The following is a 17,130-nucleotide window of genomic DNA, read 5'->3' on the forward strand; positions in this document are numbered from 1 at the left end:
GGATTGATTTTGACCACTCTTTGGCTACAAAGTCGTAAACCCCAATATGCGCCGCGACGTAATTAGTTGAAAATGAGCTAGTGAGTTTCTTAATTAATCATCTAAAGGCCGTAGCGCGTCGTCTGGATGAAATTGGTGTCACTTTTCCCAAAAGCCGACGGCAATGCGCTTGAGCCAAACTTCCAGGCAGTGATACACATGCACGCGACCTTAAATCCGGGATTCTAACGCTCTACGTAGTAATCGCTTCCGAACTGATCTAGAAAGGAACTGAAGGCGATTTGCATTACAAAGTACAAAGGGTTCGCACGAAGATATGCGTACACACAGTATGCACGCACGTCATTCAAGGATACTCCGCGACTTCCGGTTTACGGCGGCGCCATGTTGGGGAACCTATAAGCCTATGCGCGCGCCTGTTGATAAGGTTCCCCAAGATGGCGGAAGGTAGGGGAAGCAGACGACAGCAGCGGATGTGACGTCGCGTGCATACTATGTATAGGCGATCGAGCTTGCCTGCGACTGCGAGCGTACATGAAGGAAAATGTGGTGCGGTGCTTCCAGACTGTTCATTCACTGAAGAGCGTGCATGCGTTTGGGCCTCGCGACGTCGTTTTGCCGTGACCTAATTCGGGAAGTCGCCACCAACGGCTGCAGCCAGGTGGATTGTGCTCGACAAGTCAATGGAGGCGATGCTGACGTAGCGCATTGTGTGAATGCTCGTTGAACAAAGGTACACAGCTGCGCTCCTTGGAGAGCGAAAAGAGAGAGAGAGAGAGAGAGAGAGGAAGGGAGAGGTGAACGATAGTTTCGCACAATCTGGTTCACGGCGACGTAAAAAACAATTTCACGCATATGCTCGTTTCTCGCCAAGCTGCGTTCGCGTGACAGTATAGACTGCGGTGAGCAAGTATACTTCCTTGGAATCCTCAGCAAGCAGGTGTACCTGCGCTTTCCAGAACAAGTGTTGCACCTCTATAGCAAAACAGCTTCGAGATGCGATGGGCATAGACGAGGCGCGAAATCCGCCTGCAAGCACGCAAGAGGATCGCCCACAGGACTATGTTTCAGCTTTCCAAATCACATACAGTTATATGATATCTATAGAGCGCGTAAGGTCGCTCTGATTGTTCGTGTTCTTAAGTGTCACGAATCGGCCACGTGCTTTGTGTATAGAGAGGGGTTCACTTTCCCCCGTGTCAGCCGGGCGACAGTTGCTGTGTTATGTGGGGTCACAGGCACCGCGCGGTGTTGGGTGACGCGTCGCGGCAGGCGCCAGGAGGGCGAGTGCCGATTCCCGGAAGTCGGTATTGTGCGCACGGTGTTGGCAGTCCGCCGACGGTCACACGAGTCCACACAGACCAGCCTTGAAAGGGACCGCTGTACAAGGTATTGTGGGTCTGGCCCCCGAGTGCCTGACTAATTGGAGGCGCCGCCGAGGTTAAGAAGGGCTTAGCAACTCTGACCCCGTGCCGCATGCAGTGAGCATGGACCTAATCTTCAACGCGTCCGGAACGCAATCGCCAGCCTTGTTGTTGGGTGCGACTGCCTCTGTGGTGTCGAAGGCCAACTTACAGTGCACGCTGTAGGAATGCGGGGCACACGTAAAGAGTGCATTCGGACGACGGCGTCTTGGAAACACGCACTCGGAGAACTTTGTCTTGTAGAAAATAAGTTTGAAGGACAAGGAGGGCCATCAGTCTCCCACGCGGACAAACTTTGAGTACAACCGCACTACGTGGTATCGATGCCCCTGCTTCCGAAACAGTTGCGGCCCAGAGACGCCCTTGGGATTTGAGGCGGCCTAGCGATAACTTGTTCGGGCCTGGCGTGTTTTGCTGAGCCCGTCACTAACTACGAAGAAATGAGAGGGCATCGGAGTTTTAGGGAAGAAGGAAAAGAGCTTTGTTTTCCAATATGTTTATTTTGAAGAGTAAGCCCATCCCTGTGGGTTGTGGCTTAACAAACGGTTGACTCTGATTGGCAACTGAACCTGTGGGACGGGCCAACAGCCCTACCGCCTTTTTTTCTTTGTATATTTGGGCTATAAAAATCGGGACGACATGCTGTCCCTCAGACTTGGCTGAAATCAGGATTACTGATAGATCAGTGAGGCTCCGTACCATGTACGTTAGACTTGGCTGAAATCAGGATTGCTGATAGATCAGTGAGCCTCCGTACTATGTGCGTTAAAACGAGTCTGGGCTCTAACAGTCATTGAGACAGTCGAAGAGTGAGACTTTGTTTCTCAATTGTTCAAGTTTGTAATGTATTTGTTTTACCTGCCATGTATATAGAAAAGTTTGCCTATAAATATTTCTTGTACATCTGATCTCATCGTTTCCTGCCTGCGTTTGATCAACAACTGCCGATCACCGTCCGAGAAGCTTCAAGTTCCAACGGTGAAGCGAGGACAGAGAACGAACGAAACTTTACTGAGCGTATGTATATAACAAGTTGGCGGCCACTCAAAGCGGCCGGTATCCGGCAGCCATCCGTTTAACGACACCTCGTGCGGTAGATCTGGAACACTGTACACGGTGCACGTGGTTCAGCTCCCAGTACGACACGTTCACTTTGTAAATCTGGCAAAAAGCGGGTATTCGAAATGCGCCGAATATAAAATTTGGCATTCCAATGCACTCGATCCCGCGTCGCCCTCGCACGTATACAGGCTGAGTAAAGACCATTCCCTTATTCACGAGGAAAACAAACAACAGAAAACAAACAAACAAAACAAAGCAACGACGTGCACATTGCTGAAGTAACCGGTCTTAGCTTCAGAATGCAAATGGGCCTTTTCCCCATCTTCCTCTTCTCTTCATTAAAGAAAAAGTCGAGCTCCGGGGTCTTGCGTGCCAGAACCACAATCTGATTACGAAGCACGCCGTATAGTGAGGTCTCCGAATTAATTTGTACCCTACGGCGTTTTTTGAGGTGCATACACCCCATGCACGCTGCACGAGCGTTTTTTTCGCATTCCGCCCCGCATCCAAAATGCGGGCCCCCTCCACGGCCGGGGATCGCACCCGCGACCTCGAAGCTCGGCAGCGCCAAGCCATAGCATCACTGACGAGCTACCGTCACGTGTCCCGACCGAAGCCAGCCTCCTCTCTGGCACAATCTCTGTGGGGAAACTCTACATGCATGCTCGCTCTGCAAGTAGCGAGTAAACATGGCGAGAGAGAGAGAGAGAGAGAGAGAGAGAGAGAGAGAGGGGGGGGGGGGTAGGGGACACATGCATGTATACGCACCTCTCATCGCGCACGGGTTGGTCCCGGCTGTTGCTCTTGGCGGTGACCTTCTGCTCGAAGGACGAGTGCGAGCTGTCCGAGAAGCTGCCAGACGTCTGTCGGCTGCGGCTGGAGTGCGCGGGCGCCGGAACGCCACCTGCGACCAAGGGCAACGCGAAGAAAAAAGAAAAAGCAGCTCCAGAATGACGTGTCTCCACAAAAAAAAAAAGAAAGAAAAACTGAACGGCAATTAACGTATAACTACGGCGAACTAACGGAATTGCGCGGGCTCGGCTATATAACCCTACACCACATTCTGGGCCCTTTGGACCTAGGGCGAGCAGACGGCTTCGTCCAGAAGGCGAAGTCAATCGAGGAAAGCAGGGCAGACACCTCGAAAATGGCGGCAACGGACCGAAGCACCCGTTTTCCGGTTGGGTACAAACACTTCGCCCACGACTTCGCATTACAAAGGTGGGTGGTGGTACGGTGAATGTGTGTGCGTGCATGCGTGCGTGCGTGTGTCAGAAAAAGAATCTTGGAACGTTCGACGAATAGTAGTTGAGACAGTTCGCTGCAAAAAAAAAAAAAAAAAAAGGCGGACGGACGGCGCTGCGTGTGATGCAGTTGTGCGCAGGGGATTTGTGAGGTCTCTTTGCAACCTTATCTACTGCAACGCCAGGACAGGGCACTCTCGCCCCCAATATGTATCTCCCTATGAAGCGCATCCTTATCGCGCGCACTTATCTACACCCCTTCGCAGATTACGCATAGCTGAGTCAAATGTGAGGGGGGCATCTATACTGTTGCGGGGGCCGTGCAGTGAAACCCCAGAACCGACGCATTCAAATCTAATCTCTCACGAGTGCGGTCGCGTGTGCCTGCGGCAAACAAACCGGATCGCTTGTTTATTTGCTCCGATGCTCCAACTGCCGGAGACGCGACCTATTTTATTGGTGGGCGACCTTACCCCTTAAGCTTTTTTTGTTTTTGTTTTCTCCGTAGGAAAGCTATAAATAAATATCGTTTATCGCTTCCCCGTATCGTGCGTTCTCAGACAATCGCTCTCGTGCATCCTGTCTTCAGTTTAGTTACACCCACACATAGATTAATCCACGCTATAGCAAGCTAAAAGATGAAGATATACTCTCTTTTATACGGGTCCTAATTATAATCGCAAAACCTGCGTTTCTTTAGTGAAAGCTATCACCATCACCCTCCCGTCGTCGTCATCTTTATCATTACCACCATGTATGCCCACTCCAGAACTATGGAGTGTTCTTTGAACTAGAAGCTAGCATAGTGCGACATGGCGCTCAGACGTTTGACATAAAAGCATAGCCATGTCAAGAGGTAAACCATGACCAAAGATGACGTGAGACCCTCGAAATGTTCACAAGCGACATTTTTGTTGCGCGAAGCGCGAATGTTTAACAGACACACATAAAAACATTGACACGAGAACGCCGCATTAATTTTGGCTCACCCTTGCACCACTTCGCCCTAACACCATTAACAATGAAATCTGGCGACCGCGCGACGTGTGTAAGATCGTGTAACGTTGAGATGTTCATCGACGAACCATCAATACCTGCGACTGGAAAGGGCACGGTACGTATGCTAAGTAGCACGTAACCAGGCTCTCGGACACCACACTAATCTCGGCCCGCCCTTGCACCACTTCGCCCTGGCACCTTCCGACAAATCGCTAGACCCCGCGGGCCGCGTGTGTATAGATGGCGTAACTTTGAGACAGGCCGTCATAATCGACGACCGAGAAGGGTGTGACGATAACGTTTGTCACGTGGCACGCACCCAGGCTCTCGCAGCTGCCCCGGACCTGGTGCGAGGAACCGGAAGAGGACTGGTTCCGGGAGGCGGCGTATTGCTGCTGGCGGCCGCCGCTCACAGGCTGGGGCCTGCGCCTGCCGCTCGTGGAGCCGCCGCTACCGCTCACCGACGGCAGCCGGGTGCGAGTCTCGGAGGCGAAGCTGTGTACCCTGCGCACGAGGAGGGGAAAAAGCATGCTGCAGGCCCCGGAACTCAGTCGAACGAAATTCGCTTAACAAGACGTCTTATGTACCAGGACCCGTATGGGCAGTATACCATTCTTGCAGTGTAAGCCATGCAAGCGCTACTGCGCTTCTTGCGATCTGCCGGCCTTTGTGAACGCCTCTAACTAGAAAGCACTTTGTGTGTGTATATGTGTTGGATGTTTTTTTTTCCTCTTTTTAACCCTTTCCTCTCTGTCCTCTTTCTAACCCCTTTCTCCCAACCCCAGTGTAGGGTAGCAAAGCGGAGACTGATATCTGGTTAACCTCCCTGCCTTTCCTCTTCATCTCTCTCTCTTCTGCAGTGTAAACCACAACTTCCTTTACAAAGGTTGCAACTCATTACACGCGCTTTGCGATTTACGATTGAGGCATTTCTCCGCAAAGTTCGGGAATTTGTCTCGACACTGGTGTCGTCCTGAGCATTCGTTCCAAGTGGATCCGCCTTGCGAAGTCCACTGCTAGAATTTGTAAATTTCAGCATGGGTCGTAAGATAACTAGCTAAAAGTTAATCAGCGCATTCTTGTTAATTAGTCGATTTTGCATTTCATTTTTTTTTTTGTGCAAGTAGGGTCCGCCGCTTCGAGTAGACCGGCTCATGAAGTAGAATTGAGCTATTTGCCACAGACAACCTTTAAAAAATTTTCAAAGTGTTCGCTGAAACACCCTGGTTTTATATATATATATATATATATATATATATATATATATATATATATATATATATATATATATATATATATATATATATATATATATATACACGCACCTTGCGTTGTTATAGTTGTATACATTATGTACCGTTTCTTCTTCCGTTCAGTATATAGCCCCCCAACCTATCACTGTTGTGTCAGGTAGACTTGTCAAGCAGCAGCGAAACGCTATTTTCTCCGATCTCCCCCCCCCCCTTTTTTTTTTTCTTCCCCGTGTATCGTTATCGGTGGAAATAAAGCTGCTTCGACTGATTGATTTATTTTCCCGTAGAATGCTTTGTTTATACACCAGAATTTGTGTAAAGTTCCGCCCAGACAGGGCTCTACCACAATAGTGTTTAGAAATGGTTCAGTATAGCAGCCGAGATGGAAGCAAACAAAATGTTCGGATCGAGGATACGGAGCGAGGAACAGAGATGTAAAAAGGTGAGTTATAGAATTATCGACAGTGCAAAAACTATAGATAATACACGGGTATATTGCGCGCTGTTGGTATCGATAGCAATATCAAGCGCACCATCGATAGTACCATAGATCATGCAGTTTCATACTATATTACTAGAGGGAATTCCGGCGCTGCGATCGTTAAGCCGCCGTGGGAATGATGGGAAGTACATCGATTTGTCTCATCTTCGCACTTCTGGATTCATACGTTCTTGTGGCTTTCTTTGTTACGCTTTACCTGACTTCATTGTCCTACATTTCAAAGCGATCCATACTTTTCTAAGTGCAGAATACTGCGAACACACACAATCGCTACTAATTGCAGCGCCTTAAACTGTCGAGGTGGCCAAACTGAAGCCAGAAGGACGAAGTTTAGGCAAATCCATGTACTTCCCAGAATTACTACCCTGGGTCAACCGCTCCTGTCGCAGCTCCCGTAGACACTGTCGCCAGAATTGCCTCCAGCAATTATTGTATGAAACTCTATGCCATAGATAGTGCACTTACAGATAACGTAATATCGCGAGACGTAGCACACGTTAAAAAGAAACTCAACCTAATCTTGGTGATGTTCTCCTGCATGTCTCGAGCTGCTTGTTCTGCAAGCGGCAGCAACGAAAGCAGCGCCTTCGGGTGTCGGATTGGACGATTGTAATACTATCGACAGTTTCAAGGCGAACTATCACTAGTACTATAGGTACCAATACTATTGTTAGTTTTTTTTTGCACTATGAATAGTCAATTTATCATAGCTCTGCATCATTACTGAGGAGGTGAGCCATTCTTTCCTCAGCATCTCGCCTCGATAAGTATAAGCGACATTGCTCTTCCTTTTATATCGAAGCCGAGGGCAAACCTTTTTTTTTTTTTTTTTCGCACTACCCCCCCACACCGGCAACGTCCGCCTCTCTCTCGTCTCAGCGTCGATACGTCAGTGTGACGTCACAAATTTTTCAATAAATCACACCGAGTATCTTGGTCATATGGTGGTGCAGCAACAGCTTTTTGAAACTTTACAGGTTCAGTCGTTGCCTCTTTTAGAACTCGACTAAGTCCATCTTTAACGATAAAAAGTTTACAAGCCTGAGCAGATGCCTGTCAGAATCCATGACGTCATCGTGGGCTGGTGCGAGAACTTCGAGGCGGCGTCGCCACCTGTCCGGTCCTTAGATTTGTCTTTTCCCGGCTTACCAAGTATCTTCTAACGATAAGATTAGCGTTTATGGTATCGAAGAACGGTGACTTAATAATAAACGTACAGCTCATTTTTCTTTTTCTTATCCAGTGTCCCCTTAACCTGGATCAATAGCTTACATTTGTGGAATTCCGAATGAGGTCGGTCTTACAGCGAGCGGAACCATGGGTTAGTCAGAAATATAGGGATGCGATAACGAAAGGCGATAGACCGGGAAACCATGACGTCATGGTTTCTGGGATTCTGACAGCCTCCTTGCTCGCGATTGCTCGCGAAACGTCTGCCAACAAGGAAGGTAGAACAAATAAGCAGACTCAACCCGACAGCTTTTCGAAAGGCATTCTCTCTCTCTCTCTGAAACACATACACAACGGCTCGATTACACGAGAATAGAGAATCAGAATCAGTTTTTATTTTCCTCAAGGAAAAAATGGACTTCAGACAAAAAGCTGCTCATTGAGCAGTTTGACGAGGCCTGGGGCCCAACAGGCAGCGGCAACAGCGGCAAAACAGCAGTGTACGTCGTACACCCGTACGAACCCGGACGATTCCCGGCGCAAACGCTGACGTCATCGACGGAGCATATTCCGGCGCGAACTTCAAAAGAAAACGGAGTCCTTGCCCTTAATTTCTAGCGCTGATGCTGAACCTTGGCCGGCCAAACTTGCACACAATGAAAGGTGTAGATACCACTCGACCGTTGGAAGGCGACTGAACACTGGCTACGACTAAACAGTTTTTTATGTTCTCGATAGTGCCACGTGCAAAGGCGTGACGTGCGCGCGTGAGTGATGCGATATGATGCTCTCGCACGACCGAGGTATACGCACGCACGTAAGAACGAGGTATTACTTAAGTCCGCGTATACATGACAGCAGCGTGACACTCTCTACTCGTGGCGGGGACGTCGGGTCGGCGCACGCAAGAGCTCCGCGTGGACAATTGCGCGCACGATCGAAATCCCAGTTCATACTATAGCCGCCTAACAGACGCTGTAGGGAGGAAGCTTTAGCTCGGGCCGAACTCCGACGCGGGCTATTCAAATACATGTACAACGAAAAAAACCATTTTTCTGAGATAACCCCTGGACCAATTTTAATGACATTTGTCGCATTTGAGAGAGAAAGTTAAATTCTAGTGACTGTTGGAAGCGGAATTTTGATCTAAGGCCTGAATTTCGTTACGAGAATTTTCAGAAATGGAAAGTTTGAAAAAAAAAAGAAATAAATAGAAGCACGAAGTTTACAAATTAACAGCTCTGCATCAATAATAGATATCGCGGTTCTGTGAACGGCATCCATTAGATGATTGAAAGTGGACAAATTGAGTATATGCCATCTTATATCTTACGTGAAAATGTTATGTTCGTGTACAAGGGTTCTGCAAAAGCTGTATTTCCACATTGCTAAATTTGTGAGATTCATGTGTGACACATCAGTTTCGTCCGATTTGGATGTACCATTAGATGCTATTCACGGAATTGTGACATCGTTTTTCATTGCCGAGTTAAACTTGATAGTTTCGTTTTCCGAAAATTTGATTTTCGCCAATTTTTGATGAAAGAAAAATGACGAGCTAAATTCAAAATTCGAAACCGACAGACACTAGATGTTAAGGTTCCCTTTTAAATGCAACAAAACTCGCCAAATTTGGTGCAGGGGTTGCCGAGAAAAACGAATTCTCCTTCTACGTGTATTTACATAGCAGCACCCGAGCTAAAGCTTCCTCTTAAGTACTGCAGCGGCAGCTATAGCAACGGCCGTCCGCACCGAGGTCGCGGAGTTTACGGAACCCCGAATCGCGACGGTATCGACCCGTGTACGAATAACAAATTACAGGGGGTCACGCGAGGAGACCGCGCATACCTGGAAGGTTCCGCTGCACACGCACGAAAGATCGAATTGCGGGTGAGTTGCATTTCCTTTTTTATTTACAAATACTGCTGTCTCCATACGAGACATAGCCCCCAGGGGGTGGGTCAATACAAACCTTCGAAGATACAAGAACACGTTTGCAGAATACAACAGTTTAAATTATCACACAAACGAGACGAGACGGGTCTACAGAACGCAGATCAAAGTTAAGAGTGCTAATAAATACTAACAGAATACGTATATTTTTTCACTTCTGCAGAAAATTGTTCCGTGGGTAGTCGTCTAACGGATCCATCAAGCTTGTTCCACAATTGGATTGTTGACGGAAGGAAGGAAAATTTAAAACAGTTCACTTGTGATCTAAGCAGGACAATGTTCATCGAATCAGTGCGCCAGGCGCTGCGCACAGAGCTGGTGACGAAAGATATACCGTGCAATGCGCATACGTGCGAATCACTTGCAAGATTTAAGATCTTCAAAATTGAAACTATCTACGAATACTATCTCTTACACGACATTTAGATAAGAACTAATCCATAACAGCCGCCACGTACGTACCCCCTGCCCCCCCCCCCCCCCCATTAGCAAACTTAACTCTAAATTCCTCTATGCGTTCAACAAGACTGGCACTGTAGTAGCTGGGATCCTCGCGTACAAACTACGAGGGTCCCAGCTACTACAGTATTGCCAACCCGATGCACTAAACAAATTCAAACTAACAGACGACAGTTCACGTGCAATGTCTAAAAAAATTCAATTTTAAATGTGGTGTCCTTAAATGCCTTTTCTTTCCGATGTAATTATGACAACTTGAGTGTTTACACGTTATGGTTTTTTGACGTGTGACTTCAAATTTTGCGTAAGACTCGCTCTTTTGTACCGCATGTTGATGCCCTTGTGCCGAGGGTCTGGCGGGGCTAGTCAAGCTGCAGATGCGCAGATTTTACCCTGCTATCCTCACCATAAACGGTGCATTCTGTTGTGGTACAAATGCGCTGATGTGGTGAAACAAAGCAAACATCAAATCTCAATGTGTCCTTGTCCGCAATGCCACTGAAACGGCTTTCGAAGCTCAGCGGAACACTAAATAAAAGCAATAGATCAGTAGTGATGAAAAGCTACTCCTTCAAAAACTCTTATTTTCCTCAATTTAGATGCTATATAGGTTATTTATGTTAGAAACGAAAAATGAAAGTTAAAGTTACATATTGTGAATTTCGCGCCGGAATACCAGTGCCGGTAATACGTCAGCATGACGTCATGAATTTCAATCTACTTTCTCGTATTTTGGGGGGACCGTCGTGGGGCATCAAGAGTTCCTGAAACTTGTGTTCTAACTTTGGCCTCTTCTTTTTTTTCAGGATCAATTCGATTCGAGATCGCTTGCAGTCGTTTCGAAAATTTCGCTGTTGGAACATCCCTATACGCTTTTAGAATAATCTCTAGTTCGTCTTTACCGATAAATGTTAACTAAACCCGAGCAGACGGCATCAAATTCCATGACGTCACGGGAACTTCAAGGCGGCTTCTGCACACCGTAATTCGTTTTTGCGTCTTTCCTGGCTTGCCAAGCCTATTCCCGCGGTAACAGTGACTTTTTAGGGTTTGTAGAAGGGTAATAAGTGAGAGATTTAATTATTACTCTTCTAAGTGTCTTTTTGACTTCCCCTAGTTCTCGATCGCTTATCCGAAAAAAGAAAAAAAGAAAAAAAGCAAATCATGCAGATCCAACGGATATGTTGGAATCGATAGTTAAGCGAAGCTTTGGAGAAATGTTCATGGAATCCTACGCAATGAACGATGCGGCAGTTCTGGTTTTGCCAATGCATTTACGTGCTTATGCACTTGGCTACTGCAGCCAATAAGTAGACAGTTATATACACACGCGCAGTTCGGTACACGCAGACACGCACTGATTGCCGTAAGGCAGAGCTATTGCGAGAACTGTGAACGCACCTCATCGAATTAACACGTGCATACGTACACCCACATCATCATCACCCTCGAAGTTATCATTGCTTGATGAAGACGCCGCAGAAATGTTCGATCCCATTAAAGAAATTTAAAAAAAGACATGTAGCATTAGGCACGGCAGGCGAGGCGTTCAGCAGGACAAGTGCACGACGGTCAGGTCGTCGCGTTGACACGGAGCTGCGGAAGAGCAGACGAAGTCGAAGGCGATTCCGAGACGTTGTAAGTTATGCGCGCGCCCACAAATGTGCCGCCGCAAATTCTTCCCAATATTTTCATCACACGTCTAAATTACAGTTCTAGTCTCACGCTCCACAATTTAAATGTAGTTTGGATCTACTTCTAAGCATACGAAAAACCGCCTGCTTCTTGGCCAATCCCCCATAGTGGGTATGCGCCATTGTCTGGGACACAAGACAAGACAAGGCAAGACGTCTCCTGCCGAGCGATTACGCCCGCGAGGATGCGTGCATGTATACGGCCTTTCACACCCACGCACGGCAGCCCCATGCAACCGTCCGGAGTGCATTCGACACGTCGAGTTTGATTCGTCGATATGCAGGCCGAGTCGGCGATGTACGGTTCGACCACGCCAAGCTGATGATGATTTCAATAGATGAAGCGCCAACAGCGACGGCCCACTAGAAAGGAACAAAGACAGGACAAGGGCTAAGCAACCTATAGCGCCTTGTCCTGTCTTTGTTCCTTTCCTGGTGTGCCGTCGCTGTTGGCGCTTCATCTATTGAGAGCTATGCACCAACTAGCCGAACAACGCGTTTTACTGATGATGATGATGATGATGATGATCCTCTTTTATGGCTCGCACCCATTAAGGGGGGATAGGCCAAGATTGGACGGCAGGAGGTAGCTAAAGGAAATTCTTATTTGAAGACGATGAACGCAAAGTAAGCTGTCGGCCATGACGAGGTCGTTTCGTTTCGCTTTCCTTTACCGATGGCGCGCATACCCTTACTGTGGGTGATTGGCCAACAAGATTCGGATGGTAATTAGGAACGAAGTTGTCCTAATACTGATAACAATAAAAATGTTTCGCGAATAACTTTTTTTTTTTTTTGCAGTACGCCTCGAGAACAATTTATCGAGAAAATCGGTTTCAAGCAACTGAAGAAGAAAAAAAGGAATCCTCTGTGGTTGAGCAAGCAACTCTACGACAGTGTCCAAAAGAAGAGGCTCACAGAGAAAGAATGTCCAGAATGGACAGATTTGCACCAATTCATCGACAAACACAACACAGGTCACTCACACAAACACTCGGACCCACGTGCCTCATCGGCACCGGGGTGAATAACGACCCCGTCTGAAGTTGTCGATATAACATCGCTTCCTTACGGGTCACGCCCGGATGAGGTGGCGGCATAGTCCTTCCCTCTAGTCTGTACCACGTCACGATTTCGTTGTAGGCGGTCATTCTGTCCTTGGTTTTCCCACCACCACGACGGGTCGACCGCAGCAGCAGAGGCAAGGTTGGCTTGTCCTCGCGCCGCCGCGTTCGCCGCCTCGTTGTGGTTTGCGTTGACGCCGGGAAGTTGCTTCGCTAGCTCGCACCGATTCACCGAGATTATAATAATGATGATGATGGTGATGATCATTCCGAGATCGCGGTTGCGCACTTTGCTTGCCTGCTTAGGAGGACTTACGAGAAATCAACGAGAAAAAAAAAAGTAGAAAGGAGGCAGTCAACCCAGCAAAGCCCAACGTACCATATCTGATACGCCGACGACACCTGAAATCGCCGATTGGAACGCGGGAAACGTAACGCAAAATCTTAAGCTTAGCTTCTGTGACACGCCGAGCTGTATCACTGCAGTTTCGGCTGCGGTAGGACCGCTCAGCGAAACGTTTACCAAGTAATCAATTACTGATCTAATTGTCCTCGAAGGGAAATGGCGTTTGGGCTTTCAGGAGCCAAAGAGCATGTATACCACGCCAAATCCAAAGAGCCACCGCGACGGGCACATCTGATACGATTCTGAGTGAGGATTTCTCGCCGTATATACACTTACCCTGGCGATGTTATCTGTTCCCCATTCACCTCGCTCTGTTTACTGTCGCATCTCCCTTCCAGCTCTCTCATTGCTAACACACGCAGCGCGACGTATACGACGCGCCTTCGGTGGAATGATAGCACCCAAACTCCCCTTCCAAGGCCTTCGCGGTTGTAAGTGAGGTCCTTGATAACGGGCAGTATAGAGATAGTCGTTCGTGACTGATAGCACATACTGCGAAATGGACGGACGCATTTTACGAGCGTCCCATTTTAGACAGGGCGCGGCACGTGGCTCCAGTCACCGAGCTCTTTTCTTCTGTACATATACTACATGCTACGTCATCGCCTCCGAGAACGCGCGAGACCGGCGCCCGACCTCGCTGATTGTGGTTGCGCAAATAGGAGTGTCGGGTGCACGTATACGTCTTGACCCGCTTAAACCGCCGGTTTTGTTCGCGCTGGAATTTTCGCGCAGAGCTATAGCACGTTGTAGAGAGTTTAGTTCAATACCACATTTGCGGGTCTTGGATGAGCAACTCTGTTCGACGAGAAATCCGAAGCGGGCGTCGTCCTGCGGGGACGCGCGGCATCCAGAAATTTCCGACAAATCGAAAATTGTCCGGGTTTCCGCATGGTTGGAATGACGGATGCTGCAAGCATCATCAATCGTCAAGCACATTAAACGGGCCGGTGGGTTTCGCCACCAAGCTCATATTTTTTTTCTATTTTGCTGAATATCCTAACTCTATTTTTTCTTTGTTTCAACAAAGCAACATATAACATAGCATCAAACTTTCTGAACTGCTACTGGGAACTTCGTTTTTGTACACCTCCGTTGTTCGTGATCCAGGCCTACTCCTCTGCCACCAAACCTCCAATCGCCTTCCACTAACCTATAATGCGGACATGTTTACTTTCCCTCCGTTATTCCTGAAGCCAAGCGCTTTGTGCAAGGAGGCCAGCGGGGCCTAAACCGACAGACGAGTAGACGTCTTCAAATTCTCACAAAACATGTTCCAATGGAACGACGGCGAAAACACGGTGTTCACCGTAGCCATGACAGATGGCGCCACCGTAGGTTGCAGCGCAATCGACACATTTTGAGCGGCGCCGCCGACTTCCGATTTGTTGATTTTATCCACTGCTGATTAACTCGCCATTTTTTTTGTTATATTGAAAACCCAAGACTCATCACCTCGTCTGTCTCAATCACGTCCAGTTGTTCAGCGCTGTTAATCGTTTTCTTGAGACATGTGCCACCCAGCTCAAGTTAGCACGCTATTGCATAGGGGAACTATGCTTCATTTGCCTCTAGGTGGAATACACGTGACGTGCCAACAGAACGCGCTCAATCGTTTCCGCGATATTCATACACGCTACGCATTAATTCTGGCGTCCTCTGATCGACATCCAACAGCAGTGCGATGCTCTTGGAAATTATAAAACGTTTTCTCGGGTGCCACGTGACGTACACATACGCAACGAGTGTGCACGAAAATCGCTCTTGCACGGCGCGTTGTCATTAGAGAGTCTTAGAAGAGGGGCCCCAATAGTTTTGGGTCCCAAAAAGCTTTGCGGCTGCTAGCACTGGGGCACGCAGGAGTGAAGACTCTTAGAATAGGCCTTGGCGTTTGCGGATAGCGTCTTGCGCTGACAGCGCCACTACGGCGTCAAAAAAAAGCCATTAGAAATTAAATAAAGTATACGATTTTATAACAGGAATAGTAATTCTGGCTTTCGTGTTTTCGCATTTAAATACAATTTAGAGGTTATTCTGTAAGCAGCAAACAATTAGTTGCACTTAGTTTTGAGTAACCAACTGTGCGTTAACCAGCCAAGCTGAGCCGCGTTAGGCCTACGAGCCATAAAATCCACAATCAAATTCGGAATCAGCGGCGTCTAATGAATCAATCTTCACAACACAAGCTAGTTCAGAGAAAGCGATAACCACAGTCACTTCTCCTAGCTTGCGAACTTCACGCGTCACCACGAATCGAGCCCAGTTTGGTGCTACGTTAGAGCCGTCGCTTCGATGCACTGCAAACCTCTTTCCTCCCTTGCCAACTCTCCTTTACCCCCTACGCAACAAAGAGCTGTGGGACGATGCCCTCCGCGACGGACCTCCCGAGATCCGAGCTGTGATACAACGGGCTCGAAGCATCGCCGGAACCATCTTATAGGGACCCTGGACTGAGGGTTCCTCCCACACTGCTCTCGCCATTCAAATATTATTAATAAAGATGTTTTACTCTGTCGATGGGTGCCGCCATGTTTGTTTAGGCAAATCTTTTGGGTCTCCCGCTAAATCAGTGAAATATCGCGCCCGACGCAAAACCCAAACGCAGTTTGCATCTCGCGCATGCGCACTGGCTTCGACGCTATTTCTTTGGGGCCCCAAGACGTTTGGGGCCCCAAACTTTAGTTAGTAGTATCGCTGGTAGACGTGAATCGACGTGGATGCGCACGTGACCGAATGCTGGCCAGGGCCAGCAGACGTGAGTGTGCATACGTACACAGTAAAAAAAAAGAAAATAAAAATAAATGAGGACGTATACCGGCAAGCAAGTGTGAGTAAGTGAGCGAGTATGCACTTATTTTGCCGACCCATGTTTGTTGGTGGTTGCTACCTCCAAGGTCTAGGCTGCAATCGCACCTGGCCTGCCAAGACATAATGAGCCGGGGGTCGCGGTGCACCCAGTGGGTGTATACACCGGTAACCGAGATGAAGGGAGAGAGAGAGACTGCGGAAGGTGTCTGGCTTTGTTTCAATGACAAAGCGAGCACGAACGAGGTTGACGAGGTTGGAAGGGGACGCGTGCGTGTTTGGGTAAAGGGGAAGGGTAAATGACGAAAAGGGGGCTTTGCTAATGCTGCTTGCGAGGGCTGCGCGCCAGGGCGCAAGCGCAGGGACGAACAGGAGCGAGAACAGGGCGACAGCATTATAAGACGGATCCGCTCGACGGGGATTACTGGGTGGCAGAGTGTTCTAAAAATTGCGCCCGATGTAGTCGCGCGACTCGCAGCTGACGTAACTTACCCAACACTGGCGACGGAAAACACCCGACATCCGCCGGGGGGCGACCAACCTCAATTAAATTTGTCGACGACGCCGTTGCGTAGCGACCATGACGAAACCAAGGGTCCACATTATGCAGGAATTATTTTTCCTTCCTTGGGATTCCAAGAAAAGCGAAGCGTTGCAGGGGGGCGGCAGAAAGTTAGGTGGGCGGACGAGATTGAGGAGTTTGCAGGGACAACATGGGCCGCAATTAGCGCATGACCGGGGTACTTGGAGAAGTATACGGGAGAGGCCTTTGCCCTGCAGTGGGCGTAACCAGAGTGATGACGATGGTGATTTTTCTTTCGACTCCGTTCATTTTCTTATCGCCCGTCGCAGAGGGGGACCCATACTGACGGTAACAAAGGTTTGTTTGGCATCACGCTAGCCAACGATGAACGGCAGAATGGAAAAGTGAAACGATCGCGACGTGATACGTACCCAGAGCACGGTATGACGTAGCGATTACTTTCGCTGGATTCCGTTTCCGTTTTTTTTTTCTTTTAATCGTTCACCGCTCACTGCCAGCCGATTCTGGCAATAATAACGTTGGCGGACCGGCACTTTGTAAACTGCCGAAGC

The 17,130-nt window shown here is 48.4% G+C and overlaps 1 protein-coding gene across 4 annotated transcripts in view; it reads right to left on the reverse strand.

Annotated features, from left to right (window-relative positions):
* LOC142557263 (CDK5 and ABL1 enzyme substrate 2) overlaps positions 1–17,130 on the reverse strand; it is a 154,746-nt gene that overhangs the window by 57,024 nt on the left and 80,592 nt on the right. For all 4 annotated transcript variants that reach the window (XM_075668976.1, XM_075668974.1, XM_075668973.1 and 1 more), the window contains 2 exons: positions 5,049–5,233; positions 3,255–3,390 (listed from right to left, as the gene is read on the reverse strand). In XM_075668976.1, the coding sequence (XP_075525091.1) occupies positions 3,255–3,390; positions 5,049–5,233 (321 nt within the window). The remainder of the gene's footprint in view (positions 1–3,254; positions 3,391–5,048; positions 5,234–17,130) is intronic.

The sequence above is a fragment of the Dermacentor variabilis genome, chromosome 9 (assembly GCF_050947875.1).
Source record: "Dermacentor variabilis isolate Ectoservices chromosome 9, ASM5094787v1, whole genome shotgun sequence".
Classification (NCBI taxonomy): Eukaryota; Metazoa; Arthropoda; class Arachnida; order Ixodida; family Ixodidae; genus Dermacentor; species Dermacentor variabilis.